The sequence below is a fragment of the Lissotriton vulgaris genome, chromosome 7, assembly GCF_964263255.1.
Source record: "Lissotriton vulgaris chromosome 7, aLisVul1.2, whole genome shotgun sequence".
Lineage (NCBI taxonomy): Eukaryota > Metazoa > Chordata > Amphibia > Caudata > Salamandridae > Lissotriton > Lissotriton vulgaris.
This window is the reverse complement of record NC_141695.1, coordinates 1,511,984,582-1,512,006,654: the sequence shown is the minus strand read 5'-3', so window position 1 is coordinate 1,512,006,654 and position 22,073 is coordinate 1,511,984,582. Positions and strand designations below refer to the sequence as shown.

Sequence of the window (22,073 nt, the reverse complement as noted above, 5' to 3'; positions counted from 1 at the left end):
TGTAGGTGCTGTATCGGACTTCCTCTTTCTGTGTGGTGTAGTGGAAACATGTCCTGTTTCTGGATCAATGTAGACCCTTATTTGTAAAGGATCTGGTTGTAAAAGCTCTTCTTGAGGAACAGCCTTCGGCGCTGATTTTTACGGTTCCAAACCTGTTTGTTGCTTGTCTTTAGCCTTAGGAGCCGATATTGAGTCCTTTGGCATAGATCTCGGCACTGAAGATATTGTCTTTGGAGCCGAAGCCTGTTTCGTAGACTTGGAAGCCTCGGAAGCAGGCTTTGTGCGTTTCGGCGTCAAGGGTAACGGCTTCGGAGTGGAAGCTGTTTTCGGGGAATTGGAAACAGGCTTCGTTGTTTTCGGAGCCGCTTTGTCTCTCGGAGTCGACGGTTTCGATGTGTCATTCGGAATCGGGAGTTTTTTGTTTCAGAGCCGAGGGAGCAGGTGATATCGGCACATGTGGTTTGCTCGGTATGGAGCTACCGGAAGGCTTCATTATTTTCTTCGGAGCCGGGCTCCATGGCGGGGATTTCGAAGTGTTTTTTCGGTGTCGACTGGGCCCGTGGGAGGAGTGTTGACCGTTGCCTTCAATTTTGGTGTTTGGGCTGGGGTAGGGGCAGTGGTACTCAAGCGTTGACCCGAAGGTATGGAGTCATCTGCCTCAGATACGATATGGAGATCATCGGAATCTTCTTCTGGGACTCGTAGGCCTTCATCGAAGATATCCACTGGTTCTGGAGCCGATCTCTGCAGATCGCGTCGATGGGCCCTCCGATCTCGAATGGTCTTTTTCAATCTAAAGGATGCACAGGCTGTGCAGCTGGATTCGTCGTGTTCTAGCGATAAGCACAGGTTACAGACCTCGTGATGGTCACTGTGTGGAAATTTTGCTCCACACTCGGGGCGTCTTTTGAATGGCGTCCTTTCCATGAGGTGTAGGCCTCATGGCGTGGGTAGGCCCAACGGCCCGCGTCGACAACCGGAATCGAGCTGATTGAGTCGAGTCGATGTTTATCAATATTGAAAGTTGTTTGGTGAAGTTTGAAGAAAATTTTACGCTTGAAGTACTTGAAAAGTAGATTTTGAACCGGAGCAGAAAAGTTTCATCCAAACCCAGTGGCGGAAAAAAACAATCCAAGGATGGGGTCGATGCCCATGCGCACTATCGTCCAAGGGAGGAGTCACCTTTCTCATGACTACAAAGACTTCTTCCAAGATGACAACATGCAATCATCCAAGCCCAACACCAGGTGGCGATCTAATGCAAGTGTGAGATCTGCAGCTCATATGCCTCAAACACATCGTTACCGAAGGTAAGTAACTCGTACATCTGGTAGTGACATCTAGCCGCAGGTTCCTTAACTTAGAATAGACACCAAAGCCATGCCCCACAGGAGGCAGGTCTGTGACTGCACCCCAACAAGTGCCAAGGAACCCAGCTGTCAACAAATTGACAAAACATAGTGGGTGTAGCATCCACAGTGGAGAATCTCAGACCAGAAGTTCTGCAAGGAGCGACAACAGTGGGAGGCAAGGGATCAGAAGCCGCAGAGGAACGGCAGGAAAGCCCATCAGAGTACACTGTGCAGAAATAGAGCACAGCACCAGAAGGACAGTGCGGAACGAGTAAGCCCCAAACCTCACGAAAAGAAGAGCCCATGGGACAAAATGGTATAACCGAGTCCAAGCATACCGGGTGAACATTGTGAACAGAGGAAGAAGCACTGTGGAAGCGCACCAACTAGGACACCTGGGACAGCAGCGGAAGGGGGCTGACCCTGGCCAGGAAGATCCAAGCTCCTGAGAGAGCATACATGATAGTGCTCAATCTCCCTTTTCCAAAGGGACATGGGAAAGGGCGGACATAAAAAGCACAAAATTATGACTACAAAAAGCAGATGTGGACCGCATAAGTACACATGGTAGACCTTCAGCACAACCAGAACCACACCATAGAAAAAGAAAGACACAAGGAAGTGCTGCGAGAATAGTCAAGATGCGAAAGATGCTTCACCAGGTACATAACCTGTGAAAGGGACATGTAAAGCGAACACACACACAAGGACGGACTGCACCTACGAGAAGTACATGACAAGCCCACGGACAACGCAGCAAGAACCTAGTGTGTGTGACTTCAGGGTGTTTGTATATACCAAACATTAGAATATCAGCCATAAGGATGAATGGCAAATAAGAGTGCACCATAGGTAGCAACAGCCATTTACAGCAGAACCTGACAGATAAATTCCAGATCTATAAGCGATACCAGCCACTCTGCATGGAGGAGCCACAGTGCCACATGAGGGAAACCGAAATAACCAGTACAGAGCGCACATAGCGGAATATGATTTGAATAGAGATGTGCACACAAGAACAAAGAGGACAATGAACATCCTAAGGAGAGCACCTCTACAGAGAGCAGCAGCAGCCCGAAGTTCGAGCGCGCAGCGGGCACGCCAAAGGCGCGTCTAAGGCAAGCCCGTCTGCGCCCGTCAGCGCGAGTCATACGGCCGATTTGAATCAGGGACCAGAAATAACACCCAGTTATTGAGTGAGTTCTTAAAATTCCCTCAGACCTCCGTCATGCCCGTCACATAGCGGCAACTCGGTAGGTCTTACAAGTGATTCTGTCTGCGTGGATGGTGGGTACATATTTACACCGGAGCTCTCTCTGTATAACATGTCTGCTGATTCATTCATGCTTGGGAGCATCAGTGCCTGCCTTATCAATGCCAGATCACTGAGGAAGCACTATGTAGATGTTGCAGTCTTGGTCTCTGACAATCTTTTAGATCTATTGTTCATTACTGAGACCTGGCTTGATGCCTTTTCAAACCCCATCGTGGCCTTGGCCACACCTGCTCGCTCTAAAGTTCATCGGGTGGATCGCCCAGTTGGCAGAGGAGGTGGTTTGGTTTTCTGTACAGGGAATGCTGGACCCTTCATAGTGAAACATCCACTCTCTGGGGTGACTGTGGTCCTGGATTTCAGCCTACAACTTTCTGCTCATTTCACTCTTGGGGGGTCCCTGATATATCGGCCGCCTAGACCAGGCAGTGTCTTTCTGGAAACTTTGGGGGAAGCGCTGGCAGAGCGAGCATTGCGTTTTTCGAACTATGTGCTCCTTGGGGATGTCAATCTCCACCTTGACCACACAGAGTCGACCGACTCTGCGGGTGTTCTGGACTCCCTTCACTTGGCCCAGCACACTTTGAGCACCATCTGCTCAAATTTCCCCATTTTGGTTGTGAAGCGGTTGCCGGTCTCCTGGTCGGAACACTTTCCCATATTTTTCTCATGGGATATTTAGCGTCCTTCACGACTGGCCAGCTGCCATCGCCCCCGACCTCTAGGAAAATGGACCCTGGGCAGCTTAGTAGCTTTCTGGCAGCCTCGCAGACTTCCCTCCAAGGGGACCTGGAGGAAAATGTGTCTAGGTTTGCAGATTGGATCTCTGACTTGGTCTGTGCTCTTTCTGCACCATGTCAACCAAAGCTGAGGAGAGAGACCCCCTCCAAGCCTTGGTTTACCCCTGAGTTGAAGACTCGGAAACATGCTTGTAAAGTATAGGAGAGAGCATGGTGTTCCAGTGGTTATTGTTCCATTGCCAAACACGCTCTTAGAGCCAACAAAAACTCTATTATGCGGCTAGTGGAGTGGCCAAAGGCCAGCATTACTTTGCACGCATTGACCGGGCCAATAATAATACAAAATACATTTTTGCAATCGTGCCGTTTCTTGGCCCCCAACGCCCAGGCTAATGTGGCGTCAGCATCGGAGACTTGGTGTAACACCGTGGCGAAATTTTTCAGGGACAAAATAATTAGTATACAAGATAGTCACCCCGTTAGGGAAGCTGGTGTCAGAATCTGCCTCAATTTTTCCACGTTTAGGCCTGTCGATCTGCCCAGGTCTCTCAGAATCCTTTAGGCACTAAAGTCGGGATCACCTAAAGACCCGTGTGCGGCCAGGCTTCTGCCCGAAGTGGCAGATACTATTAATCCAGAGGTGAATCTAATGTTTAACATGTCGCTTTGGGAGGCATTCGTTCCAATGTAGCGGAAGCAGGCGCTGATTCTTCCTCTTCTCTAAAAGCCGTCGCTTTACCCTCCGTTACCTGAGAACTACCGCCCTATCTCGCTTTTGCCAAGCTTGGCTAAGGTCTGCGAGAAGGTGGTCACGTCTCAACTTACCAACTATGTAGAGGCTTCAGACCTGCTTCATTTGGTGCAATCCGGTTTCCGTGCCTCGTATAGTCCGGAGTCAGCATTGTTAGAGAGTGACAGAGCCGATCCAGGAGTGTTTGGATGCCGGCGGGAGAGCAACCTTGGTTATGCTAGACCTCTCAGCGGCATTCAACACTGTGCCCCACTCCCTGCTCCTTGATCGTCTATCAGAAATAGGTATTTCTGGATCAGCTCTGCAGTGGATCAGGTCCTTCTTGGAAGGCCGGTCGCAGCAGGTCTGGCTCCCCCCCCCGTGTGCCTCAGTGCCTATGCAGGTGTCAACCGGCGTGCCGCAGGGGTTATCACTTAGCCCCCTTCTTTTTAACATCTATGTGACTCCGCTGGTCTATCTCGCGGAGTCCCTTGGGGCCAAAGCGATTGCATACGCTGATGATACTCAGCTTTTGTTTTCCTGGAGTAAGGAGGATGACTCTGTTGTGGCTGCGGAACACTGTCTGTCTTCGGTCTTTCACTGGCTTGCGAATGCACAGCTGAAGTGTAACGAAGGAAAATCTGAGGTGCTCTTGTATGGCTCTTTTTCTGAGGATTTCAGGGAAAGGCTGTGGCCTCCCGGTTTTCCCCGGCCCATTGCAGGAAAAAGTGCTGTAAAACATTTCGGCATCTGGTTCGATGAAAATTTGAACTTTTCAACACAAGTGAACAAGTTGGCAGGGACCTTCTTTGGCACTTTGAAAATCCAGAGGAAGTTTCTTCCCCTTCTGCCTGGAAGTGCCAAAGAAACTGTGGTCCGCGCCCTGATCTTGTCCCGCTTGGACTATGCCAACGCCCTATTGGTTTGTAGTCCAGGTCTTCTTGCCAAGAAATTGCAAGTAGTCCAAAACTCGGCAGCCAGACTGCTATTGGGTCTGTCATCTAGGCATAGTGTACGCACCCACCTGCGCACCATGCATTGGCTCCCAGTTGAATCTCGTCTAAAATTCAAAATGCTGTCCATCGCTCATGGGGCCCTCTACGGTTTAGGCCCTATTTATCTTCAGAAGAGATTTGTGTTCTATAAACCAGGGAGACAGTTGCGCTCGTCCGCTCAGCTGCCGATACAGACCCCCAGGTTAAATCGCCAAATGCTTGGTGGGAGCTCCTTTGTTCGGAAGCTGATCTGGTCTGGAACATGTTGCCCCTGGCGCTCTGGGGCACCCAGGATCCATTGCTTTTTAAGAAAAAAATTAAAAACGCTGCTCTTTAGCTTTTGATTAGTGTGCATCTTCCTTTTCGGAGCAAGCGCTGGGACACTCTTTGAGTAGCCGTACGTGTATAAATTAAATAGAACATACTATTACATGACAAGTAGAAGTATTCCTAAGACCTCACTCGAATGGCAGCAGGGGAAGAGAAAACCCCCCGAGCCAGGGATGTACCCTGAAAAGCGAGGCACAAAGCAATGCACATGAGCAGCGCAAGTGAGGAAGATGCCACCACGCAAGCACAAAGAACAAGAAGCACTACCCACCACATAAGAGGAGGGGAGAACCAGGCATCGGAAAACAACAGCTGTCTGTAAGGGCGAATACAGTGGGGAGCAACCACCGGACATGCATACAACATAGAATAAGTGCACAGTGGCAATGTGGCGGGCCCTAATACAGCACCAGGGCACTGACCAAGGCCATTCACTGGTAGGTCATCCGCAGAACTATGCAGAAGTGAAACAGACAAGGAAGGGAGCCTGAAAGGACCCTCCTGGAAGAAACAAAATAGGCAGAAACCTAGAGAAAGTGAGCCTCCACACTTGCAAAGGAGTGCTACCGACGAACCGCAGACTCCAACGGATAGGTCATAGAGTGATGTCAAGCGGTGGACCGCATGAATGTGAAAAAGACCAGAGTCAGATCCGCAGGGACACGCCCTTAGAAAAAAAACTACACAGGAGCCCACCAAGCCTTAGGTGTAAGCGAGACAGCTACATAGCAGCCAACAAATACCCCACATAGGGGAAGCCTGAACCCTTGAGCCGAGGCTCATAGACAGAGTATCATAGATAGAGGATCAACAGAACAGAAGCAGCCGAACAACCGCAATAAAGGAAAAACAAAAGCGGTGACAAGCAGACTTGACCACCTGGGTATAACAGCATGAACCCAGGGCTTAGAACAACACTGCACATGGAAGTAACAGACCGTAAAAGGATGTCAAAAACATGATATTATGGCAGGCTAAACAGGAGGCGGTTAACTGCTAAGTTCGAATGACTGTCAAAAAGGGATACTCCATCAAACCGCACATCCCATTGACTCTTCTAGATATTTTTAGGGAAACCACCATCGTGCAGCCAAGCATGGTGACGCAGAGCGACAGACCTGGCCATTGCCCGACCCACAGAATCGGTAGAATCAATAGCCAATCTAATGGTAAGCTGTGCCATGTCTCAGCCAGGATGAAGGAGACGAGTCGGGTCAGCGCGAGGACCCTCTGGAAGAGAGGGAAGAAGACCTTCCACCGAGTCCCAAAGGGCAAAAGTAGCCTGTGCTAACACTCAAGTTGTGTTCAAAGCACGGATGCCCGAACTAGTGGAAGAAAAAATATGATGTCCACAGGTCTCCAACCAACGAGACTCCTTGGTGGGAGGTAGTAACGGAAGAGAAGAGGAAGGCTGCGTGGCTAATGTCACCTGGATGACCCGGCCCTGAGCCCTAGGATAAAGAGACAAGCAGACAGGATCATCCGGAGCTGGACAATGCAGATGTGCAATGGCCCTATTCACAGGGGCACCCGATTAGGTCCGTGCGCCCATGTGCCTAGAAGGGCATTGAATATTGACCCACCAAAAGGCAGCAAGGGCTTCCCCTCTACCTCATCCTGCTGGAGGATATGCAACAATGGTTCGGAAGATAAAGAGCCCGAGGGAGGCTGTAAGTTTAAAAGAGTGGCAGCCTCGCGAACAGCACATACAAATGAGGCACTAGCGTCTGTAGCCATTCTAGGGGGCGAGAACAGATCATCTGTACGGGACGGTAGAAGGCTAACTCGTCCAATTGAAAAGACGCCGCAGGTGGAGGAACTGGGGGCCACTGGCCAGGGGGCAGTGGAGCCAAAGGGCAAGGAGACACTCCTGGGTGTACTGGAGCTGTGTCCTCCTCAAACAGAGGTACAATAGGGTCCGGCGTCGTATCGATGTCGACAATAAGCAGAGGCGACTTGGCCCTGTCGCGGATCGGCGTCGACTCACCCTCTACTGAGACATGTGGAGAGAAAGGATGTCAACAAGGAGTTGAACCTGTGATGCGTCCATCGCCGACGTCGGCGCAGGAAGCTGCAAAGGGCTAGGCGGAGACATGGCAGATGAGCTCAGATGCTTGTCTGGGCCATGTCTCGACGTCGCACCAACTCCAGAACTGGAGTAGAGGTACTCGGTCTGCACCGAGGGCGAACCCGCCGGCAAAGACCTGACCTGAGTCCCTACCTCCATTGGGGCGAATGACTTCCACAAGAACGACTTTGTGACCGGACTCGAACTGAAGCCCCAGCCCGAGATGGATTGCGGAGGCACTGAGCGGGACATCCAGGCAGCCAACAGCTTCATCCGGTGCTCCCGCAGGGATTTTGGCCGAATTTGCTGGCATGCGTTGCACTCTTCGGAGTCGTGGTGCGCTCCGAAGCACCACATGCAGATCGCGTGTGGATCGGTCGCCGAAATCTGCTGCGCGCAAGTCTCACACACCTTAAAGCCCGAAGGCATCACACTGTTCCCGGACGCCTGAAGGCTTCCAAAAGGCCTAGGCAACAGGCCAGGCCAAAGGAACTGCTTACTTCTGGATCCGCGTCGGGACGCGGAAAAGTAGGAAACTGACGTCAGCGCGCCGGGAGGTACTTATATGGCTTCTCTGACGGCATGTCCACGGACGACATTAGGACGGAACCATGCGGCGCTGTCCCCCGGCAGGCAGAGGGGCTGCTACAAAAAATTTCAGGATCCAGTCTGATGCCTGGGGATATTCTAAGTGAATGAATCTGCGGCAAGATGTCTCTATCAGATATTTATTTTCTTTGAAGTTTCCTAACGCAAAATGTGCTGAAAATCTTCGGTCAGACGTTGAAGTAGGTAGAGCTGAGCAAACTCAGTGGAGACTCGCTAGCACGATGTGCAGTAGAAGATCTGAGGTACTGGAATTTCTCCCAGGAGTTTTGTAGAAGATCTGAGGTACTGGAATTTCTCCCAGGAGTTTTCTAGAGGGTGATTTATTCTGATTGATTAATGTATAACTTTAGTTTCTTTTGTTAAAATGACTATGATAGGTTGCTAAACTAAAAGGCCTAGGCCTTTTCTAGACTATACCTATCATTGTACTACTTTATTAAGGTACTGGGGAGACTCATCCGACGACAGGGAAGGATTTAAGCATGACAATGTATGAAAGTTTCAATACTGGAGTAACAAACGTTCACGCACACAAATCTGTGGGAATGGGCTAGATAACTAAAATAAACATATTACTTACCTGTAGACTTTGGTTCTCTAGTATTGATATATTTTATAGATTCACATGCTTGAATCTTCTCCATCGTCATGGTGTGAGTCCCTCAGTAACAGAAGAAATAGCAGTAGTAAAACATCACCATAGACCTCCACAGAACAGAAAATTCCCTTAAGTAACCTTTCAGTCTCATTTTTAACTTCCAAATGTCAGCCAATCCCAGTAGAGACCTCAGCATACAAAACTCTGAGGTAACTGGTGAGCCTACTCTGGGAAGAGGGAGGGTATCATGTGAATCTATAAAAGATGTCAATACTAGAGAACCACAGTGTACATGTAGGTAACTTGTTTTTTCGCCAGCATTATATCTTTTTTAGATTTAAATGCTGGATTGTGACCAGTAAGCAGTATAAATCTCATAAGAGACCAAGGCGGTGGGTAGGCGAACCACCCTACCATGAGGTAAACTTGTAGCATCTGAAACCAAGAAGAGAAGAAAGAATATGTACACAAATGTACAACCAGTATGAAAAGAACAAAGAAGGCTAAAAGCCGCTTACCTTAGGCAAAGAGACATCAAAGTTTAGCTTGTCCAACAGCAATAGCTGCCTTCTTCAAGCCAAAAAGGCAGTATGCTTCATGAATGTGTGAGCATCGCCCACGTTGCCACCCTACATATGTCAGGATGGGATGCTCCTGCAAACAGGGCAGAGGAAGTCTCCACTTTTCTAGTTGAATGAGCCTGAGTTTTCGCAGGAAGTGAGCGACTTACCTATTCATGACAGAAGGTAAACATAGAGGTGACCCAACGAGCAATGCTGACTTGTGTCAAGGCTTGTCCTTTCCTAGGGGCTGAGAAAGAGATCACTAGCTGATAGGATTTACGGAAGATGTTTGTTCTTTGTAGATAAAATTCTAGACAATGTTTAATGTTCAGTGAATGCAACGCTCTTTCTGCTGCGGAGGATGGATTAGGAAAGAACATTGGTAAGACAATTGGCTCATTGAGGTGGTAAGTTGAAGGCACCTTCGGTATAAAAAAAGGGTTAGGGTGTAGGATGACCCTGTCCAGCAAAAGTTGAAGATATGGTTCTTTTATAGTGAAAGCTTGGATTTCACCGATACATCTGGCTGACGTACTGGCTAGGAGAAAAAACACTTACAAGAACGGAATTTCAATTCACATTTGTGTACTGGCTACAAGGGAGGGAGCATTAGCTGTGACGGGACAGTATTTAATTGCCACAAAACTGGAGGAGGTTTAACAAACGCGAAGGCTCTAAAAAGACCCTTCAGAAATTCCTTGATGAGACGATTAGACCACAGGGAAGTTTGATCTGAGCATCTTCTATATCTAGAAATCTAAGTCAGGTGAACTCTTATAGAAGAGTGAGAAAGTCCTAATTTGGCTAAGTTCAAAAGATAAGGCAGCACCTGCTACGGATGCAATGCTTGCGAGATACACCAAGCACCGAATCGCTTCTCTTTAGCTGTGTAGCATTTCAACATGGAAGGAGCTTGATACTTCTGTTGTATTGTTGAACACTCCTCAGACAGCCTCAAATCTCCAAATTCAGTGTGGTGAGGAGCTAAGCTGACAAATGGAGAGGGAATTTTTGGATGAACCACTTGGCCCTGGTTCATGTAGAGAAGATCCTCACTTGGAGGTAAGAGAATCGGAGCACACTCTGAGAGGTGATGCAGCTCGGGGTACCAGAATTGCCTCGCCCTATCTGGAGCAATGAGAATAAGCTGACACAGCTCTTGCTTCATTTTCTAAAGTACTCAAGGAATGAATGGAAATGGCGGGAATGCGTAGGCAAATATCTCAGTCCAAGGCAACTGGAAGGCCTCTCCCCACGATTTTGGATGAGGCATACTGCTTGCGAAAAAAAGACACTTTTAGTTGAGGAATGTAGCAAACAGATCTAATATTGGGAAACCACAAGATTGAAAGACCACCTTCAAGTGCTGATCATTGAGCTCCCATTAGTGACATTGTTTGGATACTCTGCTGAGAGTCGGCCCTCTTGTTGTGAACACCCGGCACGTGCTCCACTCGCAGGGAGATCTGGTTGACAAGGAGCCATTCCCATATCTGTTGAGCAAGAAGGGAAAGTGCTAGTGATCTCGTGTTGCCTTGCTTTCGGGGGTAAAACATTGTTGCAGTATTGTCCGTTCTGACGAACACTGACGCGCCCTTGATCCAAGGTTGGAAGGCTTTCAGACCCAGGAATACTGCCATGAGCTCCAGAATGTTTATGTGGCACTCCTAGTACTGTTAAGACCACCTGCAGTGAACTTATAATTCTTGAAGGTGAGCCCCCATCCGTCCAATGAGAGGTGTTACCTCGAAACCGGTCCGGTCCTCGGATGCTTGATTCCGGTCTGGGAAAGATATGGGTGTTGTAGTTCGGACTGGACTGTTCCCATGGGGCACAGGGTCAGAGCTGATTTGCATAAAGCCATTATCTGACCCAGGGTGGTGTGGAGTGCAAAAAACGATGGATTTAGGCCCAGATCCTTGTACTGGGGTGAATGTAAGACATTGATCTACATTCTGTCCATCAAATTGTTTTTTGTAATTTTCTCCCTGAGTGTACTGGGGTAGCTCAGACGTGGGTCCCAGAGCCTCCACACCACTGGAGTCAAGCTAGCCGGGCTGATGAGGTGTTACCTCGAAACCGGTCCGGTCCTCGGATGCTTGATTCCGGTCTGGGAAAGATATGGCTGTTGTAGTTCGGACTGGACTGTTCCCATGGGGCACAGGGTCAGAGCTGATTTGCATAAAGCCATTATCTGACCCAGGGTGGTGTGGAGTGCAAAAAACGATGGATTTAGGCCCAGATCCTTGTACTGGGGTGAATGTAAGACATTGATCTACATTCTGTCCATCAAATTGTTTTTTGTAATTTTCTCCCATCCGTCCAATGACACATCTGAAGTCATCACTAGCTGCGGTACAATGTGAAGGAAAGAGAGGCCTTGCGAAAGGGTTTCCTTGACCATCCACCAGGACAATGCGGCTCCCATTGCTGCTGAAATGTGAACCTGGTCGATGAATGAGCCTTGAGACTGAATCCACTGTGCATCGAGCTGCTCCTGCAGCGGTCGAATGTGGAGAAGGCAATTAGGAATGAGCAGGATGCAAAAGGACATCATCCCCAGCATAGACTTGTACTGCCTCACGGAAGCTAACTTTTTTGTTGAAAGAAGCTTTGTTGTACCCATAATAGGCAGCATCCTTTCTCGAGTGGAAAAGGCCTTGCCGAGATTTATGTCTAGAGGTGCACCCATAAAAATCAACAATTTGGCTGTAATAATTGAGGATTGTTCAAGGTTGAGGCGCAGACCTAGACACTATAAGAGAACTCAACAGGCTCTTGTTGATATCTTTGTAGCTTGAATAGACAGAGCCTTTATGAGCCAATTGTCCAGGTATGGGAACATCTGGTGACCTGAACGTCTTAAAAAGGTCGCTATCTGTGCCCTGCACTTGGTGAACACCCTGGGAGCCGATTTCAAAACATATGGAAGCACTTTGAATTGGAAATGGGGCCCTGCCACCTCAAACCTTGTAAATTTTCGATGCAGAGGATGAATGGGAATATGAAAATAGGCGTTGAGGCTCTCGAGAGAAGCCAGATAATCTCCTTTTTCCATAAGAAGAAGAATCTCCTGAAGAGAGAGCATCTTGAAAGATTGTTTTTTAATGAACTTGTTCAACCATCTGAGGTTCAAGACCTGGCTTCATTTTTCTTTTTGCAAAAAACACAGTTGATGGACAGAATGCAGAACAATGTCTTACATTCACCCCAGTACAAAGATCTGGGCCTAAATCCATCGTTTTTTTGCTCTCCACAACAACCCTGGGTTAGACACTGGCTATATGCAAATCAGCTCTGACCCTGTGCCTCATGGGAACAGTCCAGTCCAAACTACAAAAGCCATGTCCTTCCCAGAACGGAATCAAGCATCCGAGGACCGAACCGGTTTCGAGGTAACACCTCTCATCAGCCCGGCTAGCTTGACTCCAGTGGTGTGGAGAGCCTGGGACTCATGTGTGAGCATACCCAGCCCACTCGGGTGCAAATTGGCAGTTCGGGCTGGACTGTTCCCATGAGGCACAGGGTCAGACTGATTTGCATATAGCCATGTCTGAACTGGGGTGGCAGAGTGGGCTTAAGAACGGTGATGGATTAAATCCAGATCTTTTGACTGGGTGTGAGTGTTTGATTGATTCAGATGCTCCGTCCATCACCACCCCCTTTTGTACCGCTTTTGGCCGCCGTAAGTGTGGCAGGGTATGCTCAGACGTGAGTCCCTTGCTCACTTTGCCACTGGATTCAAGCAAGCCGGGCTGAAGACTGCTGGAATGCCAGAAACCGGTCCTCGGAAGCTTGTTTCCGGTCCAGGGAAGACATGGCTTGGCAGTTCGGGCTGGACTGTTCCCATGAGGCACAGGGTCAGACTGATTTGCATATAGCCATGTCTGAACTGGGGTGGCAGAGTGGGCTAAAGAACGGTGATGTATTAAACCCAGATCTTTTGACTGGGTGTGAGTGTTTGATTGATTCAGATGCTCCGTCCATCACCACCCCCTTTTGTACCATCATTTTTCTTTTTGACAAGGAAGAAGTGGTAATAAAACCCCCAATTTTGCTGTCTGAGGGATACTTGCTCTATTGCCTGCTTGAGAAGAAGAAACTGTATCTTGTTTCGGAGATCCGGAAGGTGACGCACGCAGTGGAACTCCCCACAGTGGAACATTTGGAGGAAGCTGAATGAATTCCAGAGTGTGGCTGCGCTGGAAGATGTCTAGAACCCATTTGACGTAAGAAATTTAGTACCATTTCAGAAAAGATGTGAAGACGGGATGGTGGCATGGGACTATGGTGACATGGGCCTGATGAACTTTATTGCCTCCTATCAGAGTCTTGGGACTTTCCAGCTGATTGTTGCCTCTTTCGTCCTGCCGGCCTCAAGTACAGCTGAGCAGTGCTGGATTGAAACGACTGGCTATATCGCTGGTAGGTACTCTGCCGATATGGCTGGTACCACTGTTGAAACTGTGGACAGGATGAGAATTGCCCCCACACTCTACCACGAAAGGACTGTAAGTCGTGCTGCTGGTAATTGTCCAAGGCTTTGACCGGGTCAGTGTCTGCCTTTATGGATTGAAGAGCCTCATCTATGTGCTTGCCAAACAAGCACTTTCCATCGACAGGCATGTCTAAAACCTTGGCTTGAACCTCTGGACGAAAGGTGGTTGCCTTTAGCCATCACTTGCACCGCAGAACCGCCGCTCCTGCCACCTGAGGAAACACAGTGGATGAAACGTCCATGGCTATTTCAATGAGCTCCGAAGACGCTCTTTCTCCCTTGAATAGAATGTTCTTAGCCTCTTTCTTTTTATCTTCTAGGAGATACTCTAACAGAGCAGAGATGTGTGACCACATCTTCAGGGAATATCTCCCGAGAATGGCCATGGCATTAGAGGTTCAAATGGAAGTGGCCGTCAATGCCGATAACGTCTTTCTAATATTGTCGAGGCGGTGCCCCTCCATGTCCGGTGGGGCTGTACACGGAGATGCTGGATTCTTGCCTCTTCCCTGCGCAGCCTGCATGATGACAAAGTCTGGCCTCGGGTGACCAATGAGGCATACAGGAGAGTCATCAAGGGCCTTTTATTTTTTATCCAACTTTGGTATGACAGCTGTAACAAAGGCAGGTGTTTTCATTATCTTCAGTCTTTCTTGCACTGAAAAGCAACTATAGGGATTGACCTTACTGAACGTTGAGGGCCTGGTTTAAAATCATATAGAAAACATTCAGTTTGATTAGCTGGCATTGGCAAGTCAAATCGCTTGCAAGCACGCTCCAGAAGATCATGGAATCCCCCAATATCTGCAGGAGGGGAATCTGCAGAAGGGATGGGAGATGGTGGAATTGGGGCTGTGTAGTTGTCTCACTCATCATGGGCATCTATGTCCGTTTGTATCTCGCCTTCTTCGGTCCGTGCATCCTAAGTATCCTCTGAGATGACTATAGGAGGAGGTATGGTCTTTTCCCTGATGGATTTGGGAGTGCTTTGGCCCGGAAGAATAGTGGGAACTTCTTGGGGAAGGAAAGGCCTCTGAGGAGTATTTGCATCCAGAAAACGCCTGTAATGGTCGTTAATCTTATGACGGAGATCAGATACCAGAGGCATTGAAACATTCATTGCCGGCTGCCTAAAATGATGATGCTCCTCCTCCCTTTCATCATAAGGTTAACGTTCCTGGAAGGAATCTGGCTGCTGCATAGCAGACGTGTCTCTCTGCAAAACAATATTCCCCTGCCAGGCAAGAAGATGGATCATTGTCCTCAATGTCTTCATCGGAATCTTGGCACTTGACCCTCAACTGTGATGAACTGTATGCAGGGCCAAACATACTATCATTCTCTGACTCTTGGAAGTCCAAAGAGGGGGAGGGGGCGAGCGGTAAAGAGGATATCTTAGAGAAATCTTGAATCTGTCTAGGCTGAAGTCCCTCCGTCGACTGCAATTGCTGATGCTATCGTCTGCGATACCGTTGCCGGTGCATGGACGGCTTTTGTATGGATGGCCGTCGTCGTTGGAGTCGTGGCTGTCATTGTCGTCGCCGGCAAAGCAGTCGACGCTGCCGGCCCCTCATGTTATCTTGAGGAGAGTAGAATCTTCAACGAGGAGGCCGTTGATGGTCGAGAACACTGGTCTCTGAGAGGAGTCAGAGAAGCAGACAGTGGAGCTGAAGAAGCCGTTGAAGCCTCTGTCTGAGGTTTCTTGCAGTGCTTCCCTTCATATTTGTTCTGGGACTTGGATCTCGTAGAGTCCCCATGGTGGGAGGAGTGACTGCCCTCTTTTCTTTGTCCTTGAGGAAGAATTGGCCTTTTCCTCAGGTTCAGACTCAGAGTCTGAAGCAGCCTTCCTCTTCTGAAGTCAGAGTAGCAGTCTACCCTCCCTGTCTTTGTGAGTTTTTGCTAAATGCGGCAATATTTGTATTCCCTGGATCTGTGGTCAGGGCAGAGGAAATATAAGCACTGTTTGTGGGGATCTTCAGAGAATAGTCTACACTTCCCACAGGTCTTACACGGACTAAACAGCCCTTTTTTAGGCTCTGGCATCTCAACAATAATGAAGGACAAAAGTATATAGTCCAAAATACCTTGAGTAGCAGAGAGTGGAGGTCAAAAAGTTAAAGATGAAATACTGTAACTGAGCAGCGCTAAGGGAGATTCCCTATCACACGACGTGCGTCAAGAAATCGGAGGTATGGTGGCTTTGTAGGGGAAGGGAACTCTGAGGTCTCTAATGTGATTGGCTGAAATATGGATGTTAAAAATGAGTCTGAAAAGTTGCTTAAGTGATTTTTCTGTTCTATAGAGGTCTATGGTGATGTTTTATTACTGCTATTACTTCAAGCATGTGGATCTATAAAAGGTACAATACTGGAGAAATATACAAAATAAATATACAAAATACATTTAAAATTAAAACTAATATAAAATAGAAACTATTCAAAATAGATAGCAACCTATTTTTAAAAAAGGGGCCATCAAGTTTGCGCTATAGAAAACTTTATAACGAAATAAATAAGTAAACTGAACAATTAAAATCAAGGACAATATAGTGGTAGACCATATAATGGTAAATCAAAACTAAACTTACTTGGAAGATCTAGTGATAGGCGATGTTGCGATAGGTGAATATAATCATCAACAATTAAGATCAGCACAAGCTATACGCCCTTACCCCCTGTTCTCGCGCCTGGAAAGAAATGCACTCATCTCCTGTTCACAACGCGTGAAATACTGAGACACCAATCCTTGGTGTTTCAACATTACTGTTTCGGCCAACCAGGGAAGAACATTTGGACAATGATGGTAGATATTATGAGGTTTCACTCACCATGCAGCCGTTGAGATGCCACAACATAGCTGACCAAGGTGACATCACTGGAACCTCCAGACTCCAGAGGAATGGGATGAACCCGGAAATGCTCCAACATGTCAAAAATAGTCTGGAACCAGAGGTGCTGCACTCGGCACTGTCCATCCTCATTTAGAGACAGACGAAGATGCTACGGAGAGATGGGTAAAAGCAGAAGGCATGAGCGGGACACAAGAGGAAGGAAGAACATGGCTAGAAATCAAGCTCTATATCTCTACAATGAAAAAAGAAAATACAAAATGAAGGAATGTCCAAGTCGCTGTGAGAGATAAAACTTAAACAGATGAGAAAAGCTTTGAGACAGGCAAGAATAAGATTGGCTAAAGAGATGGAGGCAGGCTGGTGGACCGAAAAACAGTTGGGAAAATATATCGACAAGAAGAGGTGGAACCACTGCTTAGTGTAAAGGATTGCAAATCATGGTAAAAAAGTAGCAAATATATTTGTAAAGAAAATAAATTGGTCCAAAAGTTATTCCCCTGCTCCCAAGTCTAGTCAAACTGAAAAAATAAAGTCAGGCCCAACATTTCCATTAATGGATAACTCACTGTAGGAAGGTGGAGTATTATGTGGTGATGCTGTTTAGGCTTTACCATGGAATACTCTCACAGATCCCAAAGATAGTCCTTGGATTCACAATAAGAAATCCTCAGCTCTGTCCTGGTAGAGTGGCAAAGAGCAGTCAGGCTTAACTAGAGGAAGATGTGTTAAGCATTTCAGAGTACCAACATGGACGATAAGTAATTGACATGACTCGATAGAAATCCGACACAAATTTATACAAAATTAAGTGTATTTTTATCTTAATTTAGATACCAAAACGAACATGATCAGATACATACAACCGGAGATATGGATTTTAGAAGAAAACAAAAATCAAAGCAATTTAATACTGCAGAACTTTTTCTTTGTAGTCAATGGAAAAAGTGGTCTTGACGATTGGTCACTTGCAGGTCGAGTTGCATGGAACCAAAGGAGGGTTAAGGTGATGCTGGTCTCAAGACGAAGCCACGACAGTCAGTTCAATTATAACTAGCCCGTGGCGCCCGGGTGCAGAGTTGTCCTGGTTGTCCATGGTGCTTAAAGGAAGCCACAGGAGAGCTGCTTTTTACCACTTAAACAGTGCTGCGGGAACAAGATGCAAAAACACAACGGGGTGGTTGCTGACATTGGTCAAAGATCAGATGGAGTTCCCTCTAGGTGCAGCATCAAGTGCAGGCGGTCAATTGCCAGACTTGCGACCAACAAGCCATGGCAGCGGGAAGCCACAGGAGAGCTGCTTTTTACCACTTAAACAGTGCTGCGGGAACAACATGCAAAAACAAAACGGGGTGGTTGCTGACATTGGTCAAAGATCAGATGGAGTTCCCTCTAGGTGCAGCATCAAGTGCAGGCGGTCAATTGCCAGACTTGCGACCAACAAGCCATGGCAGCGGTTAAACAAAAAAAGGTATTTAGATGTCAGGTGGTCCCGGGGAACACATAAGCTATCTGTTACTTTGTGGAAAGCAGGACTACAGTTCGCATAATGCACCAGACCATCTGGATTTGGATGAAACCTCAGATGGGCAGCGATTTTTACGATTAGGAGTGTTTTACCTGCAATTTGCAGGAGAATAGTGCCACTAGTCCAGGGGCCTCTGAGGATGCTTCAGGCTCCACAGGGGTCACTATGTGAGGGTGATGAGGGTTAGACTACAAGGAGAATTGATCAGGAGCATCCAGGAGAATTGCCACAGGTGCAGAGTATCCCTCTTTTGGTTTGTGCAAGTCCTGTTGTCACAGACATGTGTCTCTTTGTTGTCCTCTTTAATGCAGGTTGATTCAGAACTGAGTTTCTGGTGTCAGGAGTGGCTCTTAAAGGCTAGATTTAAGGGTGTTAGGGGTGTGAGTGCAAGTGGTCAATGGGCTGCTTGCCTCAGCGGCTACTCCGTTCCTGAGGTGACCACATCCGGGATTGTAGGTCCCTTTTTCTACCCAGAACCCACTATTTCTACCACTTTTAAAAATGGTAGGAGTCTTACTTAGCTGTGCAGAGCCGCCGGAGCGTAACACAGGCCCCCACTGCCCCAGCGGTGCGGTGGGCCCCCAAGCACCAGGGGGCCCCCTCAGCAAAGCACTACGGCTGCAGAGCTCCTGATTGAGCGTGGGGGCCCCTTCCTGTTCAGGACATTGTTTCCTGACTCCTGGGAGTGATCACACTGCTTGGCAGGAAGTAAGAATCCTGTATTGGTAGCAGCAAGCGCAGGCTGGCAGCCAGCGCGCAGAGAAGCAGTGTTAACCAGGTGGGCGATCTCTAAGGTAGCCACCTGGGTGCATGCCACATCCCCCTCGACACGATATTCATGTAAAGAGAGAGAAGGCACGTTATTTTATACAAAACACAACATATTTAAGTGGTAGCATAGAGGAGCTGTCAACCTCTGGTTTACACGGATGCTAGCCAGTGTTATCTATGGACCCTTCTTCACTTATAGCGTCCTTTAATAGGTAAAGACCACTATAGGGCCATATAAGCTTGCACATAAATGCCTACATCTTTAACATAATTCACTCTTCATCCTGGGCTTTAGGAGGTCTTCCTTAAGGGTGAAAGACTTATTAAAAAGCAGTGCATTGAGTATGCCACACATGGTGAGGACAAAGTCAAATTGGAGCAGTTTACACTGTTTCTGCAGTCTGACATGGCAGGCTTGCTGTCAGTAGTTTACTTGGCTTACTTAGGGTGGCACAAACAGTGCTGCAAGCCCAGGGGAGCCTTTTACCACCCAATCTCTTGGTACCACTGATAGCATATACTAAGAACGTGGACGATTTTAAAGTACTTGTCAAATGGGAATGCCAATTTCCACATAACAGTTTCAGGGAGAGCACTGGCACCGGGGCCTCGGCAGCAGGCTCAATTGCACTGTCAGAGCCATCTTACCATCAGCATTGGAGAAAAAAAGTATGGGGGTGGGGGTGGGGGTGGGGGGGGGGGTGGGGACCATACAAAAAGGGCACTTTCCTACACTCACAAAAACAATTTTGTGGGTGTGTACCATTAGAGGAACTGTTGTATGCCAACATAGTTCTGAGCCTGTCTTACATGAAGAAAGTAATGGCAAAAGGTGCTAAAACCATAACCAATCATATTAATCAATCTTTTTGAAAGGTCCTACTTGACCCCTCTCCCCAGTTATTTGGAGACGTATATAAACTGATCAGGGAGTTTAGCCAGGATATAATTGATCTTAGGTGAGCTGTGAATAAATTTACAGAAATGCATAAGCAATACATTTTAATACCAGGAGAAACCCCAGAGGACCTATATCTGAGCAGGGGTTTTATAGTAAATCTACCTTCTTATCTAAAAAAGGTAGCAGAGAAGTGGCTGGTTTAGAAGATCATGGTAACGGAATGAATGAGGCAACTAACTTAAAGACAACTGGGTAAAAATAGCGAGACAGATAATCAACAAGCTGCCGGCCATTTTAGTGTTAAGGCTGTTGTTGTTTGTGTCGCCACGCCCGAGGCTCCACCCCGCTCCCGCCTTCCCAGCTGACCCTCCCTCCCACTTAGACCATTTGCCCCACGCTGCATAGATCGCACTGTGACCGTCCTGTGTTCCACAGACACGGTCGCTCCTCCTCGCTGCTCCCCGACCTGACTCCAGCCTGGTATCGTTACTCTACTCAGCTGATTGTAATCATTGCCATCTGTGTCTGAACGCGCATTACGGGACCGCTGCAATTGTAGACATCGATATTATTTAATTATTTTAGTGATATAGCTGGTGCGTTCTGCGATCAAATTGCTGTCGCCTAATAGCGCTGACCACCTCGCCTGCTTGGTTGCTGCTTGTACCACTGTGCCGTCCCTGTGTTGCCCTGACTGCCCTTTCGCTCAGTTTGTCCTGCACTTTGATCTTTGCTGTGGCTGCCTGCTCCGCGCTGCCGGCCATTTTAGTGTTAAGGCTGTTGTTGTTTGTGTCGCCACGCCCGAGGCTCCACCCCTCTCCCGCCTTCCCAGCTGACCCTCCCTCCCACTTAGACCATTTGCCCCACGCTGCATAGATCGCACTGTGACCGTCCTGTGTTCCACAGACACGGTCGCTCCTCCTCGCTGCTCCCCGGCCTGACTCCAGCCTGGTATCGTTACTCTACTCAGCTGATTGTAATCATTGCCATCTGTGTCTGAACGCGCATTACGGGACCGCTGCAATTGTAGACATCGATATTATTTAATTATTTTAGTGATATAGCTGGTGCGTTCTGCGATCAAATTGCTGTCGCCTAATAGCGCTGACCACCTCGCCTGCTTGGTTGCTGCTTGTACCACTGTGCCGTCCCTGTGTTGCCCTGACTGCCCTTTCGCTCAGTTTGTCCTGCACTTTGATCTTTGCGGTGGCTGCCTGCTCCGCGCTGCCGGCCATTTTAGTCTTAAGGCTGTTGTTGTTTGTGTCGCCACGCCCGAGGCTCCACCCCGCTCCCGCCTTCCCAGCTGACCCTCCCTCCCACTTAGACCATTTGCCCCACGCTGCATAGATACAGCTGTGACCGTCCTGTGTTCCACAGACACGGTCGCTCCTCCTCGCTGCTCCCCGACCTGACTCCAGCCTGGTATCGTTACTCTACTCAGCTGATTGTAATCATTGCCATCTGTGTCTGAACGCGCATTACGGGACCGCTGCAATTGTAGACATCGATATTATTTAATTATTTTAGTGATATAGCTGGTGCGTTCTGCGATCAAATTGCTGTCGCCTAATAGCGCTGACCACCTCGCCTGCTTGGTCGCTGCTTGTACCACTGTGCCGTCCCTGTGTTGCCCTGACTGCCCTTTCGCTCAGTTTGTCCTGCACTTTGATCTTTGCTGTGGCTGCCTGCTCCGCGCTGCCGGCCATTTTAGTGTTAAGGCTGTTGTTGTTTGTGTCGCCACGCCCGAGGCTCCACCCCGCTCCCGCCTTCCCAGCTGACCCTCCCTCGCCCCTCCCCTTCCACCACCCACATATGACAGCTGCTTTTGCGTGCAGCGTCCACGCGCAGCGACCGCGCCCAATCCGCGCCGAAGGTGCGCCAAAGGTAAGCCCGTCTACGCCCGTCCGCGCCTGGACCGCGCCCAGCGCCAGACCCCCCTGCCCCGCGCGCTGCCCAGCCCTCTCGCATTACCTACGATGCCGCCACCCTCCTAGCCCTTAACCCCGGTCGCGCCCCCAACTGCGTCCAAGCCGCTCCTGGTCGCACCCATGGACCGTTCTCCTGCTACTCCTGCAAATTTAGCGGCACCGACAACATCTCCGCTACGACCACACCACAGATTCCCGACCCCAACCACCTACAATGCATCCTTCTCAACACCCGCTCGGTCCACAGGCACGCCATTGACCTTTGGAACCTACTAGACGCCATCTCTCCGGACGTCGCCTTCCTAACGGAAACATGGATGAACGCTTCCTCCGCCCCTGAC

At 48.5% G+C, this 22,073-nt stretch overlaps 1 protein-coding gene across 5 annotated transcripts in view; it reads right to left on the bottom strand.

Annotated features, from left to right (window-relative positions):
• SH2B1 (SH2B adaptor protein 1) overlaps positions 1 to 22,073 on the bottom strand; it is a 551,274-nt gene that overhangs the window by 78,345 nt on the left and 450,856 nt on the right. For all 5 annotated transcript variants that reach the window (XM_086932373.1, XM_086932370.1, XM_086932372.1 and 2 more), the window contains one exon: positions 16,584 to 16,755. In XM_086932373.1, the coding sequence (XP_086788499.1) occupies positions 16,584 to 16,755 (172 nt within the window). The remainder of the gene's footprint in view (positions 1 to 16,583; positions 16,756 to 22,073) is intronic.